This window comes from Phoenix dactylifera, chromosome 3, assembly GCF_009389715.1.
Source record: "Phoenix dactylifera cultivar Barhee BC4 chromosome 3, palm_55x_up_171113_PBpolish2nd_filt_p, whole genome shotgun sequence".
In the NCBI taxonomy this organism is placed as follows: domain Eukaryota; kingdom Viridiplantae; phylum Streptophyta; class Magnoliopsida; order Arecales; family Arecaceae; genus Phoenix; species Phoenix dactylifera.
In genome coordinates this window covers 7,448,389-7,472,008 of record NC_052394.1, presented here as the reverse complement: position 1 = coordinate 7,472,008, position 23,620 = coordinate 7,448,389, and the positions used below count along the sequence as shown (strand labels likewise).

Sequence of the window (23,620 nt, the reverse complement as noted above, 5' to 3'; positions counted from 1 at the left end):
GTAACGAGGTGTGTTGGACTTGAATTTTGGAAGCACTTTATCAACTTTACGATGTTTGTGGGATCAATCAATGTGGCACATGATGATTTACAATAGTATTTTTTTGAAATAACCATGCATCAAATATGACTCTTTTTATGAGAAAGATATTTTGTGAAGTGTTGGAGTTGGTATCCGACCCGACCCAAATAGGAGAGATTTTGCTTGACATGTTTAAACTTGGAAGGAGGAATAGGTTTGAATTCACATGGAAGCCTCCACCCTCGAGCTTTCTCGAAGTAAATTTCGACAGATGTATACTAGATGGCAGAAGTAGGAGAGAAACGGGCTTCATCATCAGAGGTCTGGATTCCAGGATGATTGCGGTTGGTGGCTGCCAGATCTTCGATATCTTGGTTCCGGAGGCGGAGTTGAGGGCAGCTTGGTCCAGCTTACGTTATGCTCGACGCTTTTTGCCTGCATGTGCTGAAGTACTGGAGGACGATTCGACGATAGTCATCAGTTGGATCCAGTGGAGTGCCGGTGGTGTGAGAGATAGTCACTCGCTGGTCAGGAACATTCGGGCTATGCTGTGTGGAAGGATGGCCGTTCAGACAAACAATGTGTACCGTGAGGCCAACGGGGCAGCAAATTGAGTAGCATCTGGTTAACCATTCTGGAGAGACCCTCCGGCTGGAAGAGGAGGACTTACTCGGTGCACTCTGAGATTTTTAATCTATTACTTTTTTTGGATGTATTCGTACGCACTATGTATGATACATCTGCTTTTAGCAGAAAAAAAAAAAAATCTAATATCCAAAGTGGATTCGAGGCAAGTGCAAGTAATAGTAAGGCCCGCCCAGAATTTGATCCGATATAACACAATCTTGAACTTCCCCTCACCACCCCGCCTTTACCCGGACAGCTCGAGTCGCTTGGTTGTCCGTCCCCCTACCCTAGCTCTAGTGCCATGCACTCCTCTATTCGGCCATCGTCTCGTCGATCGTCAAACAACTGCTCATCCCCTTCGTCGAATGGCTGCTCATCCCCTCTGTCGTCGAGTGGCTGCCCATCTCTTTCCATCAATACTACTCATTCGGTCATCCTGGTCGAGGTCTTCATCTCTTCCAAACCCTCATCCCTTGCCAGCACGCGCGATCGCCGTCTTTGACGTCGATGCTCAGGCATGGATTGTTCGTTCCGATCTTCGTTAGATCCTTTTTGATGCTCTATGATTAGGCGACGGATTGCTAGGATTTGTGGGCGGAGGTTGAGAGGAGGAAGCTGGGTGCTATAGTGGAGGAGTTGCTGGTACTTGGCCTTGGGCTCGGAGATGAACTGGAAGAGGCTGATGATTTCTTTCAATTTGGAAGGGAGAATGGAAAGATCAATGTCGGCCTCTTGCTATTGTTGCTAGGTTCAGATGGGTTCGAAAAGATGGGCACAGGTTTGGACAGAAGGAAGGGGGATTTGGAGACATGGGTCTTGGAGAGGATTTGGAGGAGTTTAGGCAGAGGAGATGGAGAGAATAGGAGATAGATGGCATAAGGGAAACAAGGAATAGAGAGAAAACATGGAACAGGGTCGGGGGAGAAGAGGAGACAAGATTCACTCCCGAGATTTCTCAAAGTCAACTTTGACGGATCGGTGTTAGATGGAGGTACGCGAGGTGGAGCAGGTTTCGTCATACGGGACCTTTATTCCAGGGTAGTGATAGTGGGCGGTTGCCGGTTGTTCGACATATATCAGTTCCAGGGGCAGAGTTGTGAGCTGCCTGGGCAGGTCTTCGCCACGCGCGGCAGGTGATGCGGGCTAGCTCGATCATCTTGGAGGGCGATTCAACTATAGTTATTGGGTGGATTCGGCGGGGACCGAGTGGTGAGAGCACTGACCACCCTCTGATCCGGGACATTGGGATGATGGTGAGGGATGGCGTGGCCTTTGAGGCCAAGCATGTATTCAGAGAGGCCAATGGGGCGGCTGACTGGGTGGCTGCATATGCGGCCCACCACTCAGGATACGTCATGTGGGCAGGAGAGAGGGAGCTGCCATTGGCACTACGTGAGATTGTGTATTTTGATTTTCTTGGATGTATTCGGACACGCGTTGTCGGAAGAACCCGTTAAAGTAAAAATAATATATATATAAAAAAAAAGGAGACAAGATTCGACCCGACCCGCTATAACTCGTCCCATCTATTTTTACCCAACCCAACCAGTCCCAGGATGGATATGGAGAGGGTATGGGTATGGAGTTTTCAACTGCAGAATGGATATGGGTATTATCTTACCCGACTGATACTCTCATTAATTCGTTGCCATCTCTACGTCTATCCATGATGCTCGTTTCTCAAGATTCCTTGGAATGTCGGGCACGTTGCATGGTCCAATTTTCTCTCTTGACAGCCTCATTCTTATTTTGGTTGCCATTTCAATTTGTCATAAATACTGCAACTGCCCATGTGTATCATTAAGTGCAATATCAAAATACGTCCCCACAATATAGCCTAATTAAGAGAGTTTCACTATTAACATAATATATATCTATTGATTGTGGGTCACCAACATGGATGGTGGGGAACCCATCAACCTCACATATTTAATCGAGGAACGCCGTCGTTCTATCTGGGCATTTATTACCAAAATGGCTTCATTTTGGAAACCCAATCAGCAACACTATTTATCTTTCGATAGACAAAAATTATTATTATTTGGTAACACCAAGTTACATATTTATTTGCCTTGATAAGTTAGGTCATGATTTTTAAGAATAAGGACTCTTATCAAGCTGCACCTCATATGTGATCGAACATATCTACATGGAAGGTAAAGCAGGTTGGATGACATCTTTTATAGTTGACCACGGTAGATTGGTGTTGCGAGAGATATCAACTTTGCTGAAGGATGTATGTATTCAAGAGCCTTGTAAAGTAGTTGTTTCAACCAAAAAAATAAAAAAAAATAAAATAAATAAATAAGGAGTCCTACTTAGATATAGTTATTGATGGTGTTTCCTATATTAATATTATTCAAGGCAAAGTCCTGGGAGATAACACCATGACAACAATTTCAGGTCTTTATTTATCTATCATGAAGAAATATTATTGGGTGATAACTCATATATAATTATTGATGGTGTTTCCTATATTGGTATGAATAATTATTGTCAAGAAAGCTTCTTTAATTATTGTATGCGTAGAAACCCATAGGAGTAGGATCTCATAGAACTAATACAGGGTATTATCTGGAAGTTATCTATGGAATATTGTTTAGTGATCTGTGTCCATGCCCTATATGAATCAAGTCTTCTAACCATATTAGGTAAAGTAAATCGCGAGTAATAGTTACCAAAAAAAGAAAAAGCAAGTAATAAAAATTATTCATGTAACCCACGGCTTAGCTTATTATGAAGATTAAATTGGTGGCAGAAAAAAAGCAACTTATAAATGTTGCATATATAAAATCAAACAATAAGTACAACCGGACAGTAGACAACTGAGGTAGTTTTTCACAAGAGGTGATTCATTCAATCTAAATACTTGTATTTTATTTTCCAGACACTTGGTCTACTTGTTTTGGGCAGATCAGTGCCAGTGGACTCTATTTCTAGGCAATTGCACTTGCTAAGCACCCCCTTTCTTTCAGTCTAGATCAAGGCTCTCTCTCTCTCTCTGTTTTCTTTTTCTTAAAAAAAAAAGAGACCCAACATGCTATAATTATCTTGGTCAGAATATTGAGGATGCATTATCCAAGGATCAAATCTATGATTGATTGCTATTGCAATATTGAATTTGAAAATCCAGACAGACTGTCTATGGTGTAGATTGAGAGGGACGAGAGCCATCAATTTAGGATAAGGCCTTTTATAAAATGAAAGCTAAGGAGCGGTTAACCATCATTAACCAATATGCAGGACAAGATGAACGGGAGTGTTATTTTGAATATAGGAGTAATGAAAGAAAGATGATTGCCATGAATTATGGGCCGCATGGTACATATTAATAAGAAATTACATCTATTTTATCACTATCTAGAATATGGGAGGCATGGAGTAAGTCGCACCTATCTTACCACTACCTATACCACCAACCAAAACAAGAAAGGAGCGATACAATTACTTATAATATAAAAATAGAGGAGAGAGCATAACTACTATGCATGACGATAATGGCGCAAACCAATAAGCACAGGTGTCAAAAATTAAATAGTACCATCTATCCCAACAGTTAATAGGTGCTATTTCCATATATCAAATTGTAATCTCAAAAGAAAGGCATCTTTTCTACCAATCAAACAACCATATTTATCTTTATCTTTATTTTTATTCTTAATTTATTGTTGCTTTTATCCTTTTAAATTCTTTACTTTTAGTTTTTCAATAGAACTTTAGTTTACTAGTAGCAGTAGAATAACTCATGGACCCGGTTATACTCTACCCTCCTCCTCTTTCAAGCAGGCAGTGCTATGATGGTAGAAATTTTTAAAAATCAAAACATCTAGATCTATCTTGATATCACTATCCCTATCTTTATCTCTTTAATGACTATCGAATGCCAGTTGCAAGGGGAACGCCTCATAGGATTTGGTAGGCCCTAGTTGTGTGTCGACCTTGGAGATAGGATGGCACATTAGATGCATGGGTAGAGACTCATGGATTAGGCAGTAATCCAACCTTGCTGGTTTCCGATCTCAGAAAGGAAAGAGATTGGCTGTAAGGTTAATGGAGAAGACATTGGGGAGTTTGGTGGTCACCGATGGTGATCTTATCTTGGAGAGAGTACAGTCACTTTTTTATTTTTATTTTATTTTCTTGAGAGGAAGATTCATTAGATCCAACCTTAAAAATGGAAGAGGCGGCGATGTAGGTTTGGAAGTCCAAAACAACCGTCAGAGCTAGCCGACAGAAGTCTACATAGTAGCTGCTGTGGTTCAAATTCGCGAGCAGGACGATCGACTTTGCAATAATCTCCCCAAATCTGTATCTAAGCAATAATCTTAATCAATCACGCAAATCTGTAACTAAGAAACCAAAGATAATTTTTAAAATCTAAATGTTAAAAAAATAGTCAAAGAATTAAACTATCAAGAGATACTCATGCTCTATTTTTTGTTTTTTTTTAGTTTTAGAGGGGGGGGGGGGGGGGGGGGGGGATTCCACCGGGCAAAACAGGCGGAGGCATCCGGTCCCCACATTTAATCGAAGCCCGTGCATTTCGAACCTGGGCTACTCTGTTAGAATTTTAGCGCCATTCCAATCATGCTATCACGTCGGTGGTACTCATGCTCTATTTGGCAGAGTTTGTGGTGCCAAAAGATATTTTCTAATTCTTCAAAAGTACTTTTAGATGGAATAAAAGTATTTTGTAAAAAAATCGTAAAACTGTTTTAGCTTTCTGGTAAAACTAAAACAATTTATTAGGAGAATGAAGCTTCTTCTTTTGTAGGCTGCACTTATGCTAGTGTGAGTAGTAGTTGTACCAAGAAAAAAAAAACTTCTTCCAAAAGTTATTTTTAGAAAAAATTATTTTGATTTATTATTTTTTTAAAAAGTAGCTCACTGCTTTACCATCTAGAGAGCATGCTGTAGCAAGTTGTATTAAAATCTCATCAACTGACCCCTGACCTCACAATCAAACTCTGGAATTCATCAGGCCTTACGTAAAATCTATTATATAATAAAAAAATTTAAAAGCAAATATGAGTTAACATGCGTTCAAGAGAAGAAAAAAAATATTGATGAGCAAATATGGGGTATATATCATAGGAATTTTTTTCATGTTACTTCATATATCATATAAAACTTTTCAGTTTGTAAACGTGGATTTAAGAGAAAAGCACTAATAAAAGAAGAAAAGTTTTACAAATGTGTATCAGATTGGAAACCTGTTTCGTTATATGACGAGAAATCTTTTTGCTCCGCTGTTGGCGCACGACACATCCTCCCATCCCTCCCATCCCTAGGAAAATTTTTTCTCCGACCAGTCCCATGGCCCTCGCATTCTGCCCTTCTCTCCCCTTCTCTTCCTCCACTCCTTCGCCGCCCTCCCCTTCCCTCCCTCTCCGAACCTCGCCTACGGATTCTTCGCTAATTACGATCCTTGCCCCACATCGGATAGGACGCCTTTCCCTCCGAACCCGGCCGCCTCTCCGGCCCAAGGCCGTGGTCGCCGTCGACTCCCTCGCCGCTGGCGGCGCTGCCCCCCGGAGCGGTCCGCCTAGGGTTTTGCTGGAGGTGAAAGATCTGAAGGCCGTGGTCGCGGAGTCGCGGCAGGAGATCCTTCGTGGCATCAATCTTACCGTCTACGAGGGCGAGGTGTTTCCCCATGCCTCTCTTTCTCTCTTAGTTCGAGTCTAGTTATAAATCTTCTGTAGAGTTTTAATCTTTGGTTTCGGTTGAACAGGTTCATGCGGTTATGGGGAAGAATGGATCGGGGAAGAGCACGCTTTCGAAGGTGTTTTTTCTTGCTTTTTCAGAAACAAAGGCGACTCTTTTATCTTCTTATATGTTGCTCTGATATTAAATCACTAAACGTTGACGATTTCGAGACAGCCAGTGCAATAACTGGATTATAGAAGAGCATATTGCTAATCGAATCTGGAATTTTGTTATTCTAAAATTCGTTATTATGCAGTGATTGAAACCTAGTGTAACACAGTTACTAAATATTTCCAACTAAAATTATTGTTGGACATTTGCATAAGCTATTGGTTTGCAAAAACTATGATGAAATGTTGTACTGTTTTTGTTTTAATATATTTTCAAACTATATTTGAATGAGTTGAAATTCAGAAACCAAAATGGAATTTAATTGGATGGTCATTCAGATGGAGTCATGGTGGCTGTAGCTAGTGTTATGAGTTGAAGAAAATTTGAATGTCCAAAAGTAGAACGAGAGCAGGAGCTTACATCAAGTTATGTCGGACTCTAAAAATTTCATGTTGCCAACACCATCTTTCGTGTGTTACTAAAGTTGATTTTAACACTGGGTTTTCGCATAAAGACAATGGATGCACCTAATAAGAACTAACGGAGGAGAGTTGATTGTCTAAGATATTAAAATAATGAATCTCATATAATTTTGCTCGTAACTTAGTACGAATTCTATCTTATAAATTATTGATTCTGATCCTACAGATGTACATTTTGCATTTTGAGCTATTTTTTTGTAACTGGAATTGCCTATGGTTGTCTAATATGCTTCTTACATAGCCATACAATGCAACCATCAAATGTTATCTGAATGATACAGTGTTGACTTTATGAATTCCCCACCCTTCATCTCTATCATCTTAGATTTTAGATTTCCTTGTATTGATACTTAAACACAATGCAGGAAGTGCTTCTTGACGAGGCCTTGCTGCTTATGCTCTTTCTGATTTAGCTGGTTCTCCATCTATGAACTATAGTTGATGCAACTCCTACACTTTCCTTGATGTATTCTTAAACTTATGCATCCTTGTTTTATCATACATCCAACTCTCTCTCTCTCTCTCTCCCTCCCTCCGTCCCTTCTCCCTCTCTCTCTTCTTCCTCACCTTCTTTTTCTCCCTTTCCCCCCTCTCTCTCTCTGTGTGTTTTTTCCCTTGTTAATCATAGTCCTTGCTCCATCAGTCTCTCCCATATCTACATAGCATGAGTACTGCAATCTAATTACAAATAGTTGGATTGATATTGTTGCTCCTTCATAATATTAATACCATGATACCTATCCAGTCTTCTAATGTTTCTTCTATTCTCACGATCTTGTTAAAGAGGCTAGTTAACCAAATCAAATATTCTCATTCCAAACCTTAAGGCATGTCTTAGATGCATAACATTAAAAAGGACCTTTGATTACTTAATTAATAGTTGTAGTTGATGAGAAAATTGGACCTGTTGACATGATCTCATTTCTCTTGAATTCATCTTTTATATTGTATTAGTCTACAGATTTTTGAGGATGGTCTTATACATTACAGGTTCTTGTTGGTCATCCAGATTATGAGGTAACCGGAGGTAGTGTCATCTTCAAAGGTGAGAACCTGCTAGAGATGGAGCCAGAAGAAAGGTCTCATGCTGGGATTTTCATGAGTTTCCAGACCCCTGTTGAGATACCAGGCGTAAGCAACTTCGACTTTCTGAACATGTCTTACAATGCCCGAAGAAAAAAGCGAGGGCTACCTGAGCTACCTCCTCTTGAGGTTTGGACACTTTTTTCATTTTTGTTTGGTTCTAGTAGCTCTGATTATCTTGCTCTTATTATATTAATTTACAAGTCTTTCTTATTTTGAAACCCTAGAACCTCAAATTGTAACAAGCACTTCTTGTAGTCATCTTTGGTATGCTGAAAGATTTTATGGTTCCATGACTATATGAATCTTATGCCGCCATACTTATCAGCTTCCAGATGATTGGTACTTTTGCTTGCTTCAACACAGGAAAGAATGAACAACTCTATTCTCCAATTTAATCTAATTTAGACTTAATTGTTTTAGTGCCAACAAAGCATTCTGACTTGATGCCATGCTTTGCATGGGCTCTGGTTTCTGCGTGTCTGTTTTTATTAAACATAGCTGCATAAAGTAAGAACTGAGAGAGATGGTGAGTAAACATTTTTTAGTTTCCCTTGAGAGAGCCAACTAAAGTTACTCTGGCTGTTATGCCCTTTTTTTTAAAAAAATATTCCGCTCATGATGTCTGCATACCTATTTTTACTATATATATAAAAACTAATGTTTACTTTACCTGGATTCTGTCACACTTTACAAGTTTGAGAATGAGTCTTGAAAGCTGAAGATACTCATCCTGTGATACTAAACATTTTGATGGCTGTCATAGTTCTGATGTTATCAGTAAAGATGCTATGCATCAGTGATTCCTACCTGTTGTTGTCCCATATAATAGAAGACAAGCTAGATGGTGCCCGACTATGTGTAAAGCTTCCACATCTGTCCTTCTGTTTTCTGTTCCCTTAGCTATGTAAATAAAGGAGAAAAATTTGTGCTTATATGAGTTTTATACTGTTCTTGTCTTCAACTAGCTCCTTTTTTTTTCCTGTTTTTAGAGAATGTGCTGGAGGAACTTGTTGATGGTTTAATTTCATTAATGTTCCCATACTTTTACAGTTCTATAGTTATGTCTCTCCCAAAGCTGCTGCTATTAATATGGATCTAAGGTTTCTAGACAGAAATGTGAATGAAGGGTTTAGTGGTGGCGAAAAGAAGCGCAACGAGATTTTGCAACTTGCGGTATGGAATCTGATCTTTGTCTTAGGCAATGAAATTCAGTTATTTAACTGACAAAATCCTGCTAATATTCATCTGTCACTTCTGTTGATTTTTCATGGCGGCTGCATCTTTTTCATACAATGTGCATGAATTGCTTCTGAGGAAATTGTTTTCGATGCAAATTAGGTTGACTTAACTTGAAAATTATACGTCCCCCTTTTTCTTACATAAACATTTGATATATTTTGCTTTTTTTGAGTAAACACCTTTATCTATTTTCTTATATTCATAGAAGACTTGCTTATAATTATATAGTTCAACAATGCAACTTGAGTGATTCCACTTTAATAACTTGCATATTTCCTTCATAAATTCAAGTTGATTAAAATTATGATAATCAAATATATAAGACGATAAATAGGCTCAAGATGTTATAAAGAAATGAATTTCACCCATTTTGATGGGAAAGAAATAAATTATGTCATTTGACTCTTTTACTAGAACATGCTTTAGAGGAAACAAATGCAGAGACACCCAAATAGCTTTCATGTGTTTGCAAAGAGTTTTCACTAGTAATTATCTTGCATATAACCGTGACTTCGATTTCTATATTTGTCTATAACCCAAGTTTGTTGCCACCTTTATGAAGCACTTGAATTATATGAGTATATAAATATCTATTGGAATTGTGAAGTAGACTATGTAAGTTTCAAGTATAAAATAGACATGAAAAGAAAAAAAAAGGTGTAGTGTATAAAGTTAGTGTAACTACAATTTCAACATTTTCTCTTGGTTGAAGTGATGGACAGGATAGTCACTGTGGATTTGATATGGTGGACTGCTGCCATACTCCTACTACTGTAAAGTCGCAGTAGATTCAAGTTACTTTAGCTTGATGATTTGAATCATATCAGCCTGGATTACTGAAGTTCCCAATCTTGTGGAATTGTGATAATCCCAATGAGAGCATGATGGTAGCCCAAGATTTACCAATCTAGCAGTTGCTATAAATCTCAAGTAACCAATAAGTAGATCTGTATAGGCTCCCAAGCTACATTTTATACTTGAATATCACGGTCTATAATGAAATTTAGTTCCTCCTAAGTTAGATGATGACAGGGGCACTTGATGGATAGTGTACGGAAAATGGGTACTGCAAATGGGTAGTATATGGAAGATGACGGTGGCACCTTTGTGCAGTATAACAGAGGCATCTGAGTTTGCTTTTACTTCTAATCACATCTGGCAGACTTCTTTAAAATGACTTGATATTGCACTGTAAATACACCTAAAAAAAAGAGCTGAAAATGCAGGGAATCTGGTATTGGAACTTGGGCAAGGTTATGGTTTATGGATATATGCTATGCACTTTCTTTACACTGATTGTACAAAACTTCATATTGCAGTCAATTCTCTTTTGTGAAATTCTATTGCCAAAATGGTGATCCGTCTTGCTCATGTCTACATAATTACATCCTTTTAAGTCATACCACGTTTCTCACTTGTGCCATTTTCAATAATATATTGCAAATCATATTGGGTTCCTGTATTTTCAGGTTCTTGAGGCAGATTTAGCAATTTTAGATGAGATTGATTCCGGGTTAGATGTTGATGCACTTCAAGATGTAGCAAAAGCTGTTAATGGGCTTTTAACACCCAATAATTCCGTTTTGATAATTACACATTATCAGCGCCTTCTGGATTATATCAAGCCCAGCTATGTCCATATCATGGTAAGAGACTCATAGATATCAGAATCGGAGATTTGCATGAATAGTTAAGTGCTTATTTTACTGAACTATTCTGTCGAATTTGTCTTACCACTATTTTATAAATCTTTTTGTGTGGCTTGTTCTTGCATTTCTTATACTGAACTTGCTATGAATTGGACTTATATGGTGTTTATCAAGTAAATGTTTACTTGCCAGGAAGGGTGGTATACTCCACTTCTGTTCCTATTGCTGGCATGTTGAAGATACTAATTTGTTCCAGGATTTCCTGGCTGTTGTGCCATCTTAACTTGACTTCCTAATAATCTCTAAAAGAGTTGTACTGCCCTGCTCCTATTAATCCACATGTTTAGATTGCCAATATTGCAGTATAAAAGGAATCTTTTGAGAATGATAAATTTTTTCTTCCTTTTCAATTCCAGTATTGACTGCCCTAACAAACAAAGCGGCATAGCATGCAAATGCGAACCATTTGAAATTCATTTATTGGTTGTCTGTTCTTGGTCAAATAGTTGATAGTAAACTGTAGTTACTGCATCATAGTAAACTGTAGTCAATTCCAGTATCGACTGCCCTCACTAACAAAGCGGCATAGCATGCAAATGCGGACCATTTGAAATTCATTTTATTGGCTGTCTGGTCTTGGTCAAACAGCTGATAGTAAACTGTAGTTACTGCATCTATGTTATTTGCTGCACCAATTTTCTGTTAGATTACTATAACACAAAGCCTTTTCACGTGGACATGCTCAGGAGGATGGCACAATTGTGAGGACTGGTGATGTTTCACTGGCAAAACAGCTTGAGAAGGAGGGCTACAGGGCATTCTCTATTTCATGATTGTAAAGTCAGTACCCAAATTAACCTTTGCTTAGTTTTATTTCTTCTTTTTTCTGGTTTTTCCTGATTAAGAATTGGAAATTTTTTATTGGACTACATGCATAAAGTGATCATTGGCCATGATTTTAAATAACAGATATCATGACCTTACATATCATTGCCATATATCACAAACCATATGTATTTGATGCACCATTTAAAAGAGACGCCAGCTGATGCAGTGTTTTAATATTTTTCATGATTCTTCATCCTTTTAAAAAATTTGAATAAATGTTCGCACCAAAATGAATTGGATGATTACATGATGTGCCATGATTGAAGTGGAATAATTCATACATAAGCTGTTTAGTTTCCCTGAGGTGCTATGGCAGTTTTTCCAAGTTCTTCACATTTCCTATTGTATTTGGAAGTTTTGGATATCAAATGGCAGTTGTAGCTACTAATTATTGCCAACCAGTGATGACTGACTGGCTCTTATCAATCTGGCCAGCAAAAGCTACTGCCTATATGACCACATACCTGCATCACTAATCTACTGTGAGTTTTGCCAAGTATTGACACCTTGCAAGATCACCAAGCATCTTGCACTCAGTGTCTCCTTTAAATTTTTCTCTCCAATTGTTGATTGGCTAGGGAGATTACTGAAGACCATATTTTCCAGTCCATGCATCGGAGAACAGGGGGTTAAAAAAAAATCCAACGGTTACAAAATATAGATGACCTATAGATTACAGTGGTTATTTGTAGGTTGTCACATCTATGCTATGTCAGTGCAATATATGTTAAATGTGGTGTTTCAATTGTTGCAATGGCTTAATGTAAAAATCGTAATAGTTGTTACTTGACATTTATTTTTTCTAATATTTGATATTTATTTCTAATAGATATCTAGATGCTATAATAGATATCGTGTACAAGTAAAACGATATTTAAAAAAATTAAGGAAATCAAGATCAGTTGTTTAATGGCGCTGCAAAATCATGGCTATTATACGGCTATAAGAATGCAAGGATGCATTTGGATGCACGTTGACTGACTAGAATCTTCTACCTTAGTTTTGTTGCTCTTTGCTGACCATACGTTCACACTTTTTCAGAAAAAGAAACTCATTTACTACAGCTAAAACATATATCGAATGTGCTCTAAAGAACTTCTCTATTATTTCATAGAATTATAAGAATACACTTAGCATCAACTCTACAGGAGAACATCTTAAAGCCAGAGTGAACAATATCTAAAACATAAATAACACGGACAGGAGAAGATCAACAATTACAAATTTACAAGCGAATCAAAATCTAAGCTGTCAAATAAGGCTGAAAGGTTCTGGCAGTGGCTTGAATAGATGATCAGACACAAGGCTCTGTTTGGACTTATCTTCAGTGCTGTGCGGCGAAGTCAAGTCCTTGGAGTCATCTTTGTGCAGCATTGCATCATATTGGGAGCTCTCATGGATATCCAGCTCGTTCACTCCTGCAACAATAGACTCCCTCTCTGCAGAACTAACCACCAATAGACTCCCTCTCTGCAGAACTAACCACCCCACCTCCATCCTCTGAGATGGCTAAATTGCTGTGACCAGAGATCATTCCATTATGATTTCCGTTCTCTCCACTGGTCGACTCCAACCTTCTTCCATCACCAAGAGATGCTGCTTTGTCAACAGTGGGAACTACCGGGTCTGACACTGGACCAGGCCGGCCTTTTGAAGTGGTCGGACGAATGCTCTGAGGGAAGAGAGAGGCCCCGCGAATGCCTTGCCGGATGTCCTAGAATTAAATTAATTACAATGGTTTAACGGTAGAATGTTGATGGTTTCACCAAATATGCAGTATCTAAGGAAGCTCACCATATGCCTGAGGGCCATGTGAAATGACTTCTTGGAGATAATCCTTCCGAATCCGGGGCTTTCTGTGGATGAATCTGGCTTGCTGGATCTCCTGACTGCAGTCTCTGATACAGCATCCTTCTGGATTCCAGGTTGGCTGACAATGTGCCCATTGCTGTGTGATCGGCCCTTTGGTGAATTGTCTGAGATCCTGCCTCGAGTGACAATGGGTGAGGACTGCCGCCGATTACAGCTGACCGGAGCTGCTGCTGCCTCAGAATTTGGATTTGACTGGGCTGTTAATGGTACTCCTGGGCGTTGCTTACTGGCAGAAATAGGTCTTTCAGACAGTTTTGTTCCAAGGTTTGGTGGAACTTCCTGGGGGAAATCTTGGGGGCAGGAAGCTGTGCTGAAACTCGGGCTTGCGGAGCTGGTGAGCTAGGACGTGATCTGGAAGCAGGGTTTCTGCTATTTGTTATTGGATTATGACCCACTGAGAGAGAGCGAGCCATAGTTTGAGCTGGTGCTGGTATTGGGGTTCGGCGATTGGGGGTCGATGATCTGGAGTTTGAGGTGGTTGGAGCTGGGACTGGTGTAGGATTGCGACGAGTTGGGGTTGATGGCCTGGAATTCGAACGTGCTGCTGAAGTGCCTGAACTAGAATTTGAATGAGTAGAAAGAACATGAGTTCGGGAAGTTGGAGTAGAGGGTCTAGAATTTTGCGATTGTCTGGGTTTGTCTCCAGAAGAATTGGAAGATGTTCGAGTTTTGGAAGGGGTGGATGGACGTGATGGCACTGCACGGGAGGCTGGGATCGAGTTTGTCCTTGTGGTGGATGTAGCGGTTGGGCGTTTGCCAGGGGTTGTGGGTCTAGAGGTGACTGAGGCTGTGCTAGTGTTGAGGACTGATGTTCTATTGTTGTTGGAGAAATAGCTGGAGAAGTTTGTACTAGAGAGAGAAGGGCGAGTAGCTGAACCACTTTTGTTTAGTCTAGTAGATTGGCCATTCTCTGGTTGAGATGCAGATAACTGCAGGAGATAAAAAATGGAGATGTTGTGACCCTAGTTCTTACAAGTAGGAAGTCCAGATGTAGTTAAACAGACAAACATGTCGTTGTGTCGTACCAAAGAGAACTTATAAAGTTAGGTATTAACTTGGTGTTAAAAATCGAGTATTTGAGTACATGCAAGTGATGCCCCACAAGAAACCAAATTGAAGTTTAAATGTAAATCATATTGCAGGAAAATGGTTGTTGATGTTCTTTTTTGGAGAATAAATGGTTGTTACAGTTACATTGCAGATAACGGAGTGAGATTAAACATACCCTCGAAGCTTTTGTAGTTGAGACTGATCCGCCATTGGAATTGCTCCTTGGACCTGTTGAGAACGGTTGGTGTTCGCTGGCATCTAAAGAAGAGAAGAGAGGGGTGCCAGGGGGAGTCAGAAGCCTGTCCATTGAAGTCAGATCAAACTCTTAGTTAGCTTCCAGATGCCCTAAACAAAGAGAAAAGGAAAATGCCATAGACTTGAAGACAGGATTATGATGAATAAATATATTGTTTTGATTGCAAGACGTGATCGAATCCCCTTTATAATTGAATCAGATCATTAACTTGAAGCAGAATGGGAGTCCATCAACATGCATGATGTGAGTGTTTCTTTGGCCTTCACCACAAAAACTTGTTTCTTGTTTTCTATTAAATGATTAGATGTTAGCTAGATTGCTGAAGGATGAAACATTTTTCTTGGTAAGGGACAGATGTTTGGTAAATTATATATCCTGAGCTTGCCGTTCCATTAAGTAGCAATATATTTACATTATTACTTAGATTCACACCCTTGGTATAAAGTCATCAATGGCTTCAGTATTGATGAAATTGCAGGGTCTACTTTTCTTTTTGGCTAAAAATAGGAGTATCATATATAACCATAAGAATAAAATATCATACCTCTAATCATGATGAGTAATGCCACTATTTCAAACATTTTAAAACTTAGATCTAAGTAAAACTAGTCCTATAATGTGACATAACCACGATGAGCCTCGAGTTTTTAGCGGATGCAGTTTTTTTTTCTTTTTTAATAAAAAAAGTATATTGATGCTACGAAATGCGAATCCTGGATATAATTTTGGAGAGATTATCAATTTTGTTTACTAAATCAAATCCTTCACACCATGTAAAGTTGTTGGTGAAGCTACATGCATGACTATAATGAGAAATTTGTAGCATTGAAGAACATTGTTCCATCAAAATGCCTTGGGAGACAAGTCCCTTTGTGAACACTACATTTGTTTTTCGAAGTCTGAATGTTACTCACAAATTTTCTCATCAATTTTGTTAAGAGAATACCGAAGGAACATAAAACTGCGAAATTGGCAAATCTAAATTTCCCAGAGAGCAAAAGATGATAGTGATCAATAAAAAGGTCTTTTATGATTACCAATCATAATCACTTTTGCCAATGTCCGCTGAAAAGAGATCATCTGCTCCATTCCTCCCCAACTTTGCCGATCCGATCGATGTCCTCTCCAATTTAAATTGTCCTGCAGCTGATCAGCACCACCACCGTAACTTGCTATTTCATAAGGGAGACGAATTAAATGCTTGAACATAATTCAGTCTCGGTGCAACATAAATGCATAGCGGCTACAAGCAATATCAAAATTTATACTACAAAATGTTCTGGATAGTAATATATCGCTTAAAAATCAATAAAATAGATAAATTTTGTGAGAAAATATAAGTAAAATGAGAAGATCTTTGTCCACAGAAACTTAGCAATCTGAAGATAATGCAAACTGAATTTTTGATCAAGACCAGTATCCAGATAATATCAAAATCCCGCAAGAAATTCTTTTGATTTCAGCAGAAAGGGGAGTTCTTGGATCTTGACTAGAAAAATGCAACGGAATTCAAGGTTATCATGAAGAAATTCTGGGACGCAATTCTGTCAATTCAAAGAGAACAGAGCAAGAATTCAGGAAAAGGAAACGGAGAAAACATGGATCCAGAGACCATTCTGGCTGCCGGATTCGGTAGTGGAACTGATCAACGGGTTCCGGCGGATCCTGGCGAAGAGATCCAAGCTCTCGTCCCCGTCCCTCGACCCTCCCTCCCGCCGGAGATGCTGCGATCTGGAGGCCGCATGCCTCCCGCCGGGAAGAGATTCCTTCGATGTCCGACTCATCATCGCTCCGGCTCTCTCCTACATTCTCATTCTCTTTGGGGTATGATGGATTCCCCTCCCTCCCCCTTCTTGCTCAGATCACCATGAGAGGAAGGAATGGGAGGGAGAGAGCATTAAATGGAGCAGCGCAAACTCTGAAGCGAGTGCACTTGACTGTCACCGCCGTTTATTCGTACGGTAACTTCCTGTTTTCCCGGGTGGAAACATGGTCCCAAATAACGGCTGTTGTGACGGTCTCAGGGAATTTCCGTTACTCCTTCCTTGGACGATGCCTAATTTCCACCGTTCTGATTCTTATATATATATACACTCATAAATTATAGGTATTTTTAAAAATAGTTACAGGATTGTGTTAAACTCATCATCACAGAATGACAGCGGTCATTTAACCTCCTTTGAATTGAATTATCTGGTCAGTTTGATCCACGATCTTTTATTACAAGAACAATAATACGATCGCATACTATATCAATAATTTTTTTTATTTCAGAAAAAAAAAAGTTTCAATCCAACAAATAGCGATGGGCATATGATGTAAGGATTGCTAGGTGATTTTGGTGTATTTAGAATCTTGTGCTATATAATAGACAATGCTATACAAATATATATTTTGAGCAGCAAAATAGTATTATATAATAAATTAGAATTTTTTTTATGCTAGAAGTTTTGAATTTAAGTCTTAATTAATATTTTTTAAAATATTTAGATCTAAATAATTATGATATGGATGGATTTTTTTTGTGTGTGCTATTGTTACTATTATTGTCATTATTGCTATTAGGACTTGAATTGCTGGCTCTTAGAGCAACAAGGATGGTGTTGGATGCCATGCTCTTGTCTTGTATCAACACACGCCATGTTACATCTCAGACAGCTAGTAAGTAAAATAATATAAAATATCAACCAATTATCATGATTGTTATAGAAATTATTATACAATTTAAGGCTGGCTGAGTAAATAACGGCTGTTATTTTTCATTATAACCGGTCAATTTTGATAGACCGTAAACGGCGTTAGGGAACTCTCTGGTGAGAGGGATCGTGTGTCACGTTGCCACCTTTTCTTTTTTCTTTTTTTTGAAAAAAGAGACTTCATTTGGACGGTTCAGATGATAAGCTTCTCATTGGTAAACTTAAGAAGCTGCGTCAAGTCTCGAAAGTCTTCGACAAGGCACGTGCGTCCACCCCTACTCTTGTCTTCACCTGTCATGTTCTGTTGGTCTCGTGGAGCATATGAAAGGTTAACCTAGTCCGTCAGTCACGTGGTCCACCGCTTATCCGGACCGGAGGGACACTGGGGACCGTAGATTGGATCGTAGTGATCGAACCCGGGGTGGATCGACCGCGACATCTCGGCCATTCGGTTGGTCCGCGATCGTGACCGCCACATGGTGGTACTCCACCTTCGCATTGGGGTTCGTTTCATCTGGTTCCAAGCAAATCATTGATTCATTTAGACATTAGGCATAGACCATATCATTTTTTTGTTTTTTCTCGTAGGCATATTACTGTGACATCACTTCACATTCTCTCACTCGGGAGGAGGTTATTATTGCCGCCGAGAACTAATTGATCCTAAGCACCACGGCGAGAAGTATGACGTTGTTAGAAGGCTCGGTAGTCGGTTGTTCTGATCGGAATTGAAGAAGGCGAGCGATGCTCGATTACTGCAGCCAAGATCATCGTCGGATGTAGCTGGTCACCTCTGTCTGAAACATATTCGATGGAGGACCCTCTGATGCCAAGTAAATATGGTATTAGAAAACAGAAGGAGTTTGTCTTTTAGTCTGTTAGGACGTTTCCCTTTTCTTGCTTATCTTCTATGCCCCTTTTTTGTATATATCTAGTGGAGGAGCTTATTTACTACTAAAGAATTAGGATACGTGGGTCGACAAGAAGTCACTGGCCTGAGTACGGCCTGGACATCAAGCGTGAATGCTGTGTATGCGGATGACGTCCAGCCTGTCACATCGATGGGATCTCGATGTTCACTGGATCTTCCAGTTAGGATGTGGCCAACTGTAGGAAGCTCTTGATATGCAAGCTCGGCGGTATGGTGCTGGGCCCGCCTAATAGTCGCTCTCGATCCACCACATGTTGGCGCCGTGGCGTGTTTTAATTGGTTGAATCTTCTGGTGAGTTGTAGCTGGCTTAGACGTATCAGTTATCATCATCAAATCCATTTTTAAGTCCATATGGGAGGTTATTGCATTAGATGTGGTTTACTATGCACATGGAGTGGGAAGTGGATTTACATTGTGTTTTTTGCAGGCGAACAAGGGTTGTATCTTTTGCGCAAAAGAACGATTCATCTTCCTTCACATGAATCCAACTTTGGATCGCCCATTGATCTCTTTGAGAGCTGTTTTAACATGGATGGATCATTGTGGAGCATTTTGAGATCTGTGCGATAGATGATCTAATGGTGGATCACCCGTAAGCCTCTGCTTAGAGGAAGAGGACACAAAGATAGGATAGCCTCTCAAGTGCTGGGACCTGGGAGTCTAGAAGGTGGGACTGGATATGATGTGATCGCCATGCAAGACGAAAGAACATCATAATAGATCTTAGGAATCTTGCTCAAATGGACGAATCAATCTATAGTTCTTGTATAGTATGCGTGTTAGACCTAGGTGCATGGATTAGCGCTAACCATATACATCTCCAAGGAGTTGTTTGGCGAAGGGGAAGAGCATAAGACATCTTAATATATTCCATCAAGCAGACAAAACAATGAAACAAGAAAGAAAAAAAAATAATTACATGATTCGACCTATTGATTTGCATTCATAGGTAAAGATAACATTAACATTGTACATTTGTACTATAGAAAAATAGAAATTACAAAAAAATAATTTTTTTTTTTCAAATTCTAGCTCTCAATACACAATCTCTAAAAATACTTTTTTCTTTTTAAAGGGTTACAGGAGAGATATATAATAGAGAAAGTTGATTTGAACTCGAACTAGCATCCTTTAATAATCAAGTTAGTCCAACTTGCAGAAGCTCTATCACCATACTCCCAGCTAACTAATGGTACGATCCATCCAAAATGAGTATAGCATTCTAGGGGGATTTTTTTTCCTTTTTTCCGCTCGCTTCACTTACTGTGCTCCATTTCACTCGCTTCACTCACACTGCTCCAGAAGGAAGATCTCTTTTTGCCTCTCTAAAGTGTGTAAACTCAAGATATACTCAACATAATAATTAAAGGGCTGCTAGTGAGGTTATAAAGTAAGTTGCTATAATAGGCAATGAAGAATCATATGTGGCATCTTGTCATAAACTTGCCTATAATGACACGGACATGAACACAGTTACCACATAGAGGGACACAATTTTGTAAAAAGACTAGTAAGAAAGTATAAATCTATGTATATGTGCCATTGGCCCTAGATTACCTCGTTGGTAACTGTTGGAAGATGTTTTCAAACACGGAACACGATATTTTTATCCATGTTTCTCATGAAGAAATTATGGTCATGCAACGTAAGCTTTAAACAAGGTTTCATTTGTTGCTGTAGTGTTCTGATCTTCTTACTAAGGCCTGCAATTAACTTGTTCCTAGTTCTGAATATGATTGATGAAAGCTAACTACCTCTCCATTCATAATTCCTAGTTCAGTTGAAGTAGAGATGTGTTTGGTTCACGACCGAAATCGGAATAGATTAAAATGGAAATGGAAATGAAAATGGCTATATCATCCAACACGTTTAGTTCATGATTGAAATCGGAATCGGAATTGGAATGTGATTTAAATACCAAAAAAGAGTGGGGATTGAATTTTGGAGGATTAGGATATTTTCATTCTCCTTTATAATCGGAATTGAAATAGAACTCTTCCTAACCAAATAGCTGGAATAGGAATAACTTGTTCTTATTTCTATTTCAGAGTCCAATTCTCCCCACTCAAGTATGCTTGGATGTTTTTGTTTCTTTTTATCATGTTGTTCGATAAGGACTTTCTTTAACACCACTGCCTAAAAAAACAATGCAACTCTCGTCTCATCAAGCATGTGATGGAGATCTGCGGCACTGCTGCAGGGGCCTGAAGAGAAGATTCTGACGAGCAAATAACGAAACCCATCGCCAGATAAATTCTCTCTATCTATCGAAGATTTCTTTTTTGTCTGTATTCGTATATTTTGTCCTCCCCCACTCTCCGTGGCTGTGATTCCATCATTGAGTGCCTTATTCACAATATATATCTAGACTCTGTCCTTGGGATCAAATGAAAGTAAAAGCATACGTAACCCTTGGGATAAAATGAGAAAAAATTGATCTGTGTTTGGATAAAGAGTTGTTATCTAATTGTAATAATAATTGTTATCTAATTGATATCTGTTGTGGGGAGGGGAGGGGGCCTTGAATTTAGTCCCACATCGGCTAGTAGCGGAAATGTTCCATGCCTTAAATGGGGGGTGGAAATCCTTTCCTCTCGAGGCGCCTTTTGAAGGGCAAACCCGTGAGGGCACCAGTCTCCCCCCGTCAGCGCTGGACGCGCGGGCCGGAGCGCCCAAAGCGGACAATACCTCGGGAGGAACGTGGTCCTCTTTCTCTGCTAGCTTAATGTGGGCTATGCTGTTGCGCGAGGCTCCGGCCAAAGCGCCGTCCCCGCAACAGATGGCGCGCCAGGTAGGGGCGCCTCCTCCCTCCATTGACTACCCTTCAGGACTGTGGGGCCCCCCGGCGTTAAAAACCGGCAAGGAACCTTCCCGCTGGGGGGGCTATGTTGTGGGGAGAGGAGGGGGCCTTGAATTTAGTCCCACATCGGCTAGTAGCGGAAATGTTCCATGCCTTAAATGGGGGGTGGAAATCCTTTCCTCTCGAGGCGCCTTTTGAAGGGCAAACCCGTGAGGGCACCAGTCTCCCCCCGTCAGCGCTGGACGCGCGGGCCGGAGCGCCCAAAGCGGACAATACCTCGGGAGGAACGTGGTCCTCTTTCTCTGCTAGCTTAATGTGGGCTATGCTGTTGCGCGAGGCTCCGGCCAAAGCGCCGTCCCCGCAACAATATCCATAAAGCATCATTCTCTGTAAAACAGGTTTTATGTAAACAGGAGAAGACCTGTTTTTCTTAAAATTCATGTTTCAGGTTCATGACTTATGATCAAATTTGACAAACACATGTTATGAAAAACATTCAAACAATTGTTTTGGTAAAACTCATTCATCTTCAATTGTTTATATATCCATTTCCATAAAACTTGTTAGTGTTACCTGGTCTTTATCCAGCCTCTGTCCGATTGCTTCATTGAGCTTAAAGATGCTTACATATACTCTCATATTATCATGTATATGAGACAAGCGTACATAGCTTCTTCCATGAATGATTCAAAGTAAATTCATGAATCAAGACAACCATTTTTGACAAAAAAGGATCACACTTTTTGGACAACTTTCGCAGGTCCTATGAACTGGTGGCATGAAAAGCATGAGCAATCATCTATTTTTCATCAAAGGCTTTTCTCCTTTAGACTCTGCTGCTGATGAACAATAAATATATGAATAAAAGAATATGGAATTCTTCATGGTTGCCATTCGTTGAGAGAGTGCGATTCAATTTCGGGAGAAATTTCTGAATTATGTAGCATATATTATGAGAAGAACAGGTCTAGTTTTCATTTATTTCTGCTTGGATATGTTCAATTACAAGAGATCCAACTCTATTTTGAAGAGGTGGAGAAGAGTGTCAAGAGCTAAAATAGCATCATCAGATATGAGAAAAATCCTTCTTGGTGGTGTTATCACGTCGTTAAGAGATTCAGCATGGAGAAAATCTTCCAGCTTACAATTTTAGAATCATCCATCTATCACCTGTTTAGTTTATTAAGCAAAATAAAAGTCCATCAGCAATTTTAAATCCAAGCCTAAGGATTCAAACCAGCCAGCCCATGGACCTGATTCTAAATATTAACAAAAGGGTTTGGGTTTCAGCTGGCTCTAGTAGAAAATTGTTGATTTGGTTGGCTGAGACCCAGTCCATGATCTGCATTCCCTTTCCTATATTATGAGCTTAAAGCTCATTCAAATCCCAGCAGTCAATTTAACACTAACAAGGAGAATTCTTTTCTATATTCCTGCCCTCACCATCTTTCTGTCCTAGAAGTGGGTCAAGCTCGCGGCCGTGCTATTATCACTTAAGCATTTCTTCAACTTTATTCCAAAGAAACATGAATCAAAGCAGCAACCATGTCCTCTGATTTTTCACAGAATATGCATCCTTTTGATACATTTGGGCAGTTCATTGGTCAGAGAATTTGGACTGTTGACTGGTTTCTTCCAATCAATTTAACATATCTATTAGGAATGAAATTTTTTAATAAGCTCCAATTGGAACCTCCTTGATGGATGGAATGATTGTAACAAAATATAGCAGTAGCCCAAGTGGTTTCTAAAGATTCTTTCTAACGCTTTACTGCTTTTCGATTAGATTATATGTAATGCTTAACAAATGATTGAGCACCTTATTTTTTTTTTGGATTGAAGCTCATATGGGCAAGCACAAGATTGGCCACTTTATAAGTCATGGCAGGCTTCATGATACATATTCTAAGATCCATACACCTGAATATTTTAATTTCTTAATCTATCAACATTCTCATCTACTTTCATAGAAGTATTCTGCTTAAGGTTACAACCAGAGTTGTTTAAGCAGCTAGTGGATCAAAGTTGGTGCATCCATGAATTCTTTATCAGTTCCATCATATAAATTTATGCTGACTGTTACTCTTTTTACTTATTACTATTTTACACATAAGATGGTGGTATGAGGAATAGACAACTTTCAACCTTTCTACAATAACCAATCTTGTTACGATTTCAGTTCTTTGCAGCATTACATGCTTAAAT

At 39.4% G+C, this 23,620-nt stretch overlaps 2 protein-coding genes across 4 annotated transcripts; one reads left to right on the top strand and one right to left on the bottom strand.

The window, feature by feature from the left end:
• The first annotated feature begins 5,839 nt into the window (after positions 1-5,839).
• Positions 5,840-11,990, top strand: LOC103702232 (ABC transporter I family member 6, chloroplastic-like). Its single transcript, XM_039124481.1, has 6 exons — positions 5,840-6,291; positions 6,380-6,430; positions 7,938-8,159; positions 9,084-9,206; positions 10,742-10,918; positions 11,668-11,990. The coding sequence occupies exons 1-6, from the start codon at positions 5,965-5,967 to the stop codon at positions 11,752-11,754; spliced, it is 987 nt and encodes a 328-aa protein (XP_038980409.1). The 5' UTR covers positions 5,840-5,964; the 3' UTR covers positions 11,755-11,990.
• Positions 11,991-12,881: 891 nt separating this feature from the next.
• On the bottom strand, positions 12,882-16,877 carry LOC103702157 (putative protein TPRXL). 3 transcript variants are annotated; one of them, XR_005510963.1, is made up of 5 exons: positions 16,600-16,871; positions 16,025-16,159; positions 14,907-15,030; positions 13,604-14,610; positions 12,882-13,523 (listed from the first exon to the last, which is right to left on the bottom strand). XR_005510963.1 is itself a non-coding variant. In XM_008784471.4 (5 exons), exons 1-4 carry the CDS (start codon positions 16,772-16,774, stop codon positions 13,882-13,884), a joined length of 1,131 nt encoding a protein of 376 aa, XP_008782693.2. In that variant the 5' UTR covers positions 16,775-16,877; the 3' UTR covers positions 12,882-13,523; positions 13,604-13,881. The 3 variants fall into 3 exon arrangements, 2 of the variants coding, with proteins under 2 accessions (XP_008782693.2, XP_008782692.2); XM_008784471.4 differs by having other exon boundaries at positions 16,025-16,127; positions 16,600-16,877; XM_008784470.4 differs by having other exon boundaries at positions 16,025-16,133; positions 16,600-16,875.
• Between the last annotated feature and the right edge of the window lie 6,743 nt (positions 16,878-23,620).

Coding starts and splice junctions, on each gene's coding strand:
- LOC103702232 (XM_039124481.1), top strand. CDS start 5,965: ATGGCCCTCGCATTCTGCCCTTCTCTCCCCTTCTCTTCCTCCACTCCT. Junction 6,292..6,379: donor TTACCGTCTACGAGGGCGAG/GTGTTTCCCCAT, acceptor TCGGTTGAACAG/GTTCATGCGGTTATGGGGAA. Junction 6,431..7,937: donor GGAAGAGCACGCTTTCGAAG/GTGTTTTTTCTT, acceptor TATACATTACAG/GTTCTTGTTGGTCATCCAGA.
- LOC103702157 (XM_008784470.4), bottom strand. CDS start 16,774: ATGATGAGTCGGACATCGAAGGAATCTCTTCCCGGCGGGAGGCATGCG. Junction 16,134..16,599: donor CGAATCCGGCAGCCAGAATG/GTCTCTGGATCC, acceptor GGTGCTGATCAG/CTGCAGGACAATTTAAATTG. Junction 14,611..14,906: donor CAACTACAAAAGCTTCGAGG/GTATGTTTAATC, acceptor TATCTCCTGCAG/TTATCTGCATCTCAACCAGA.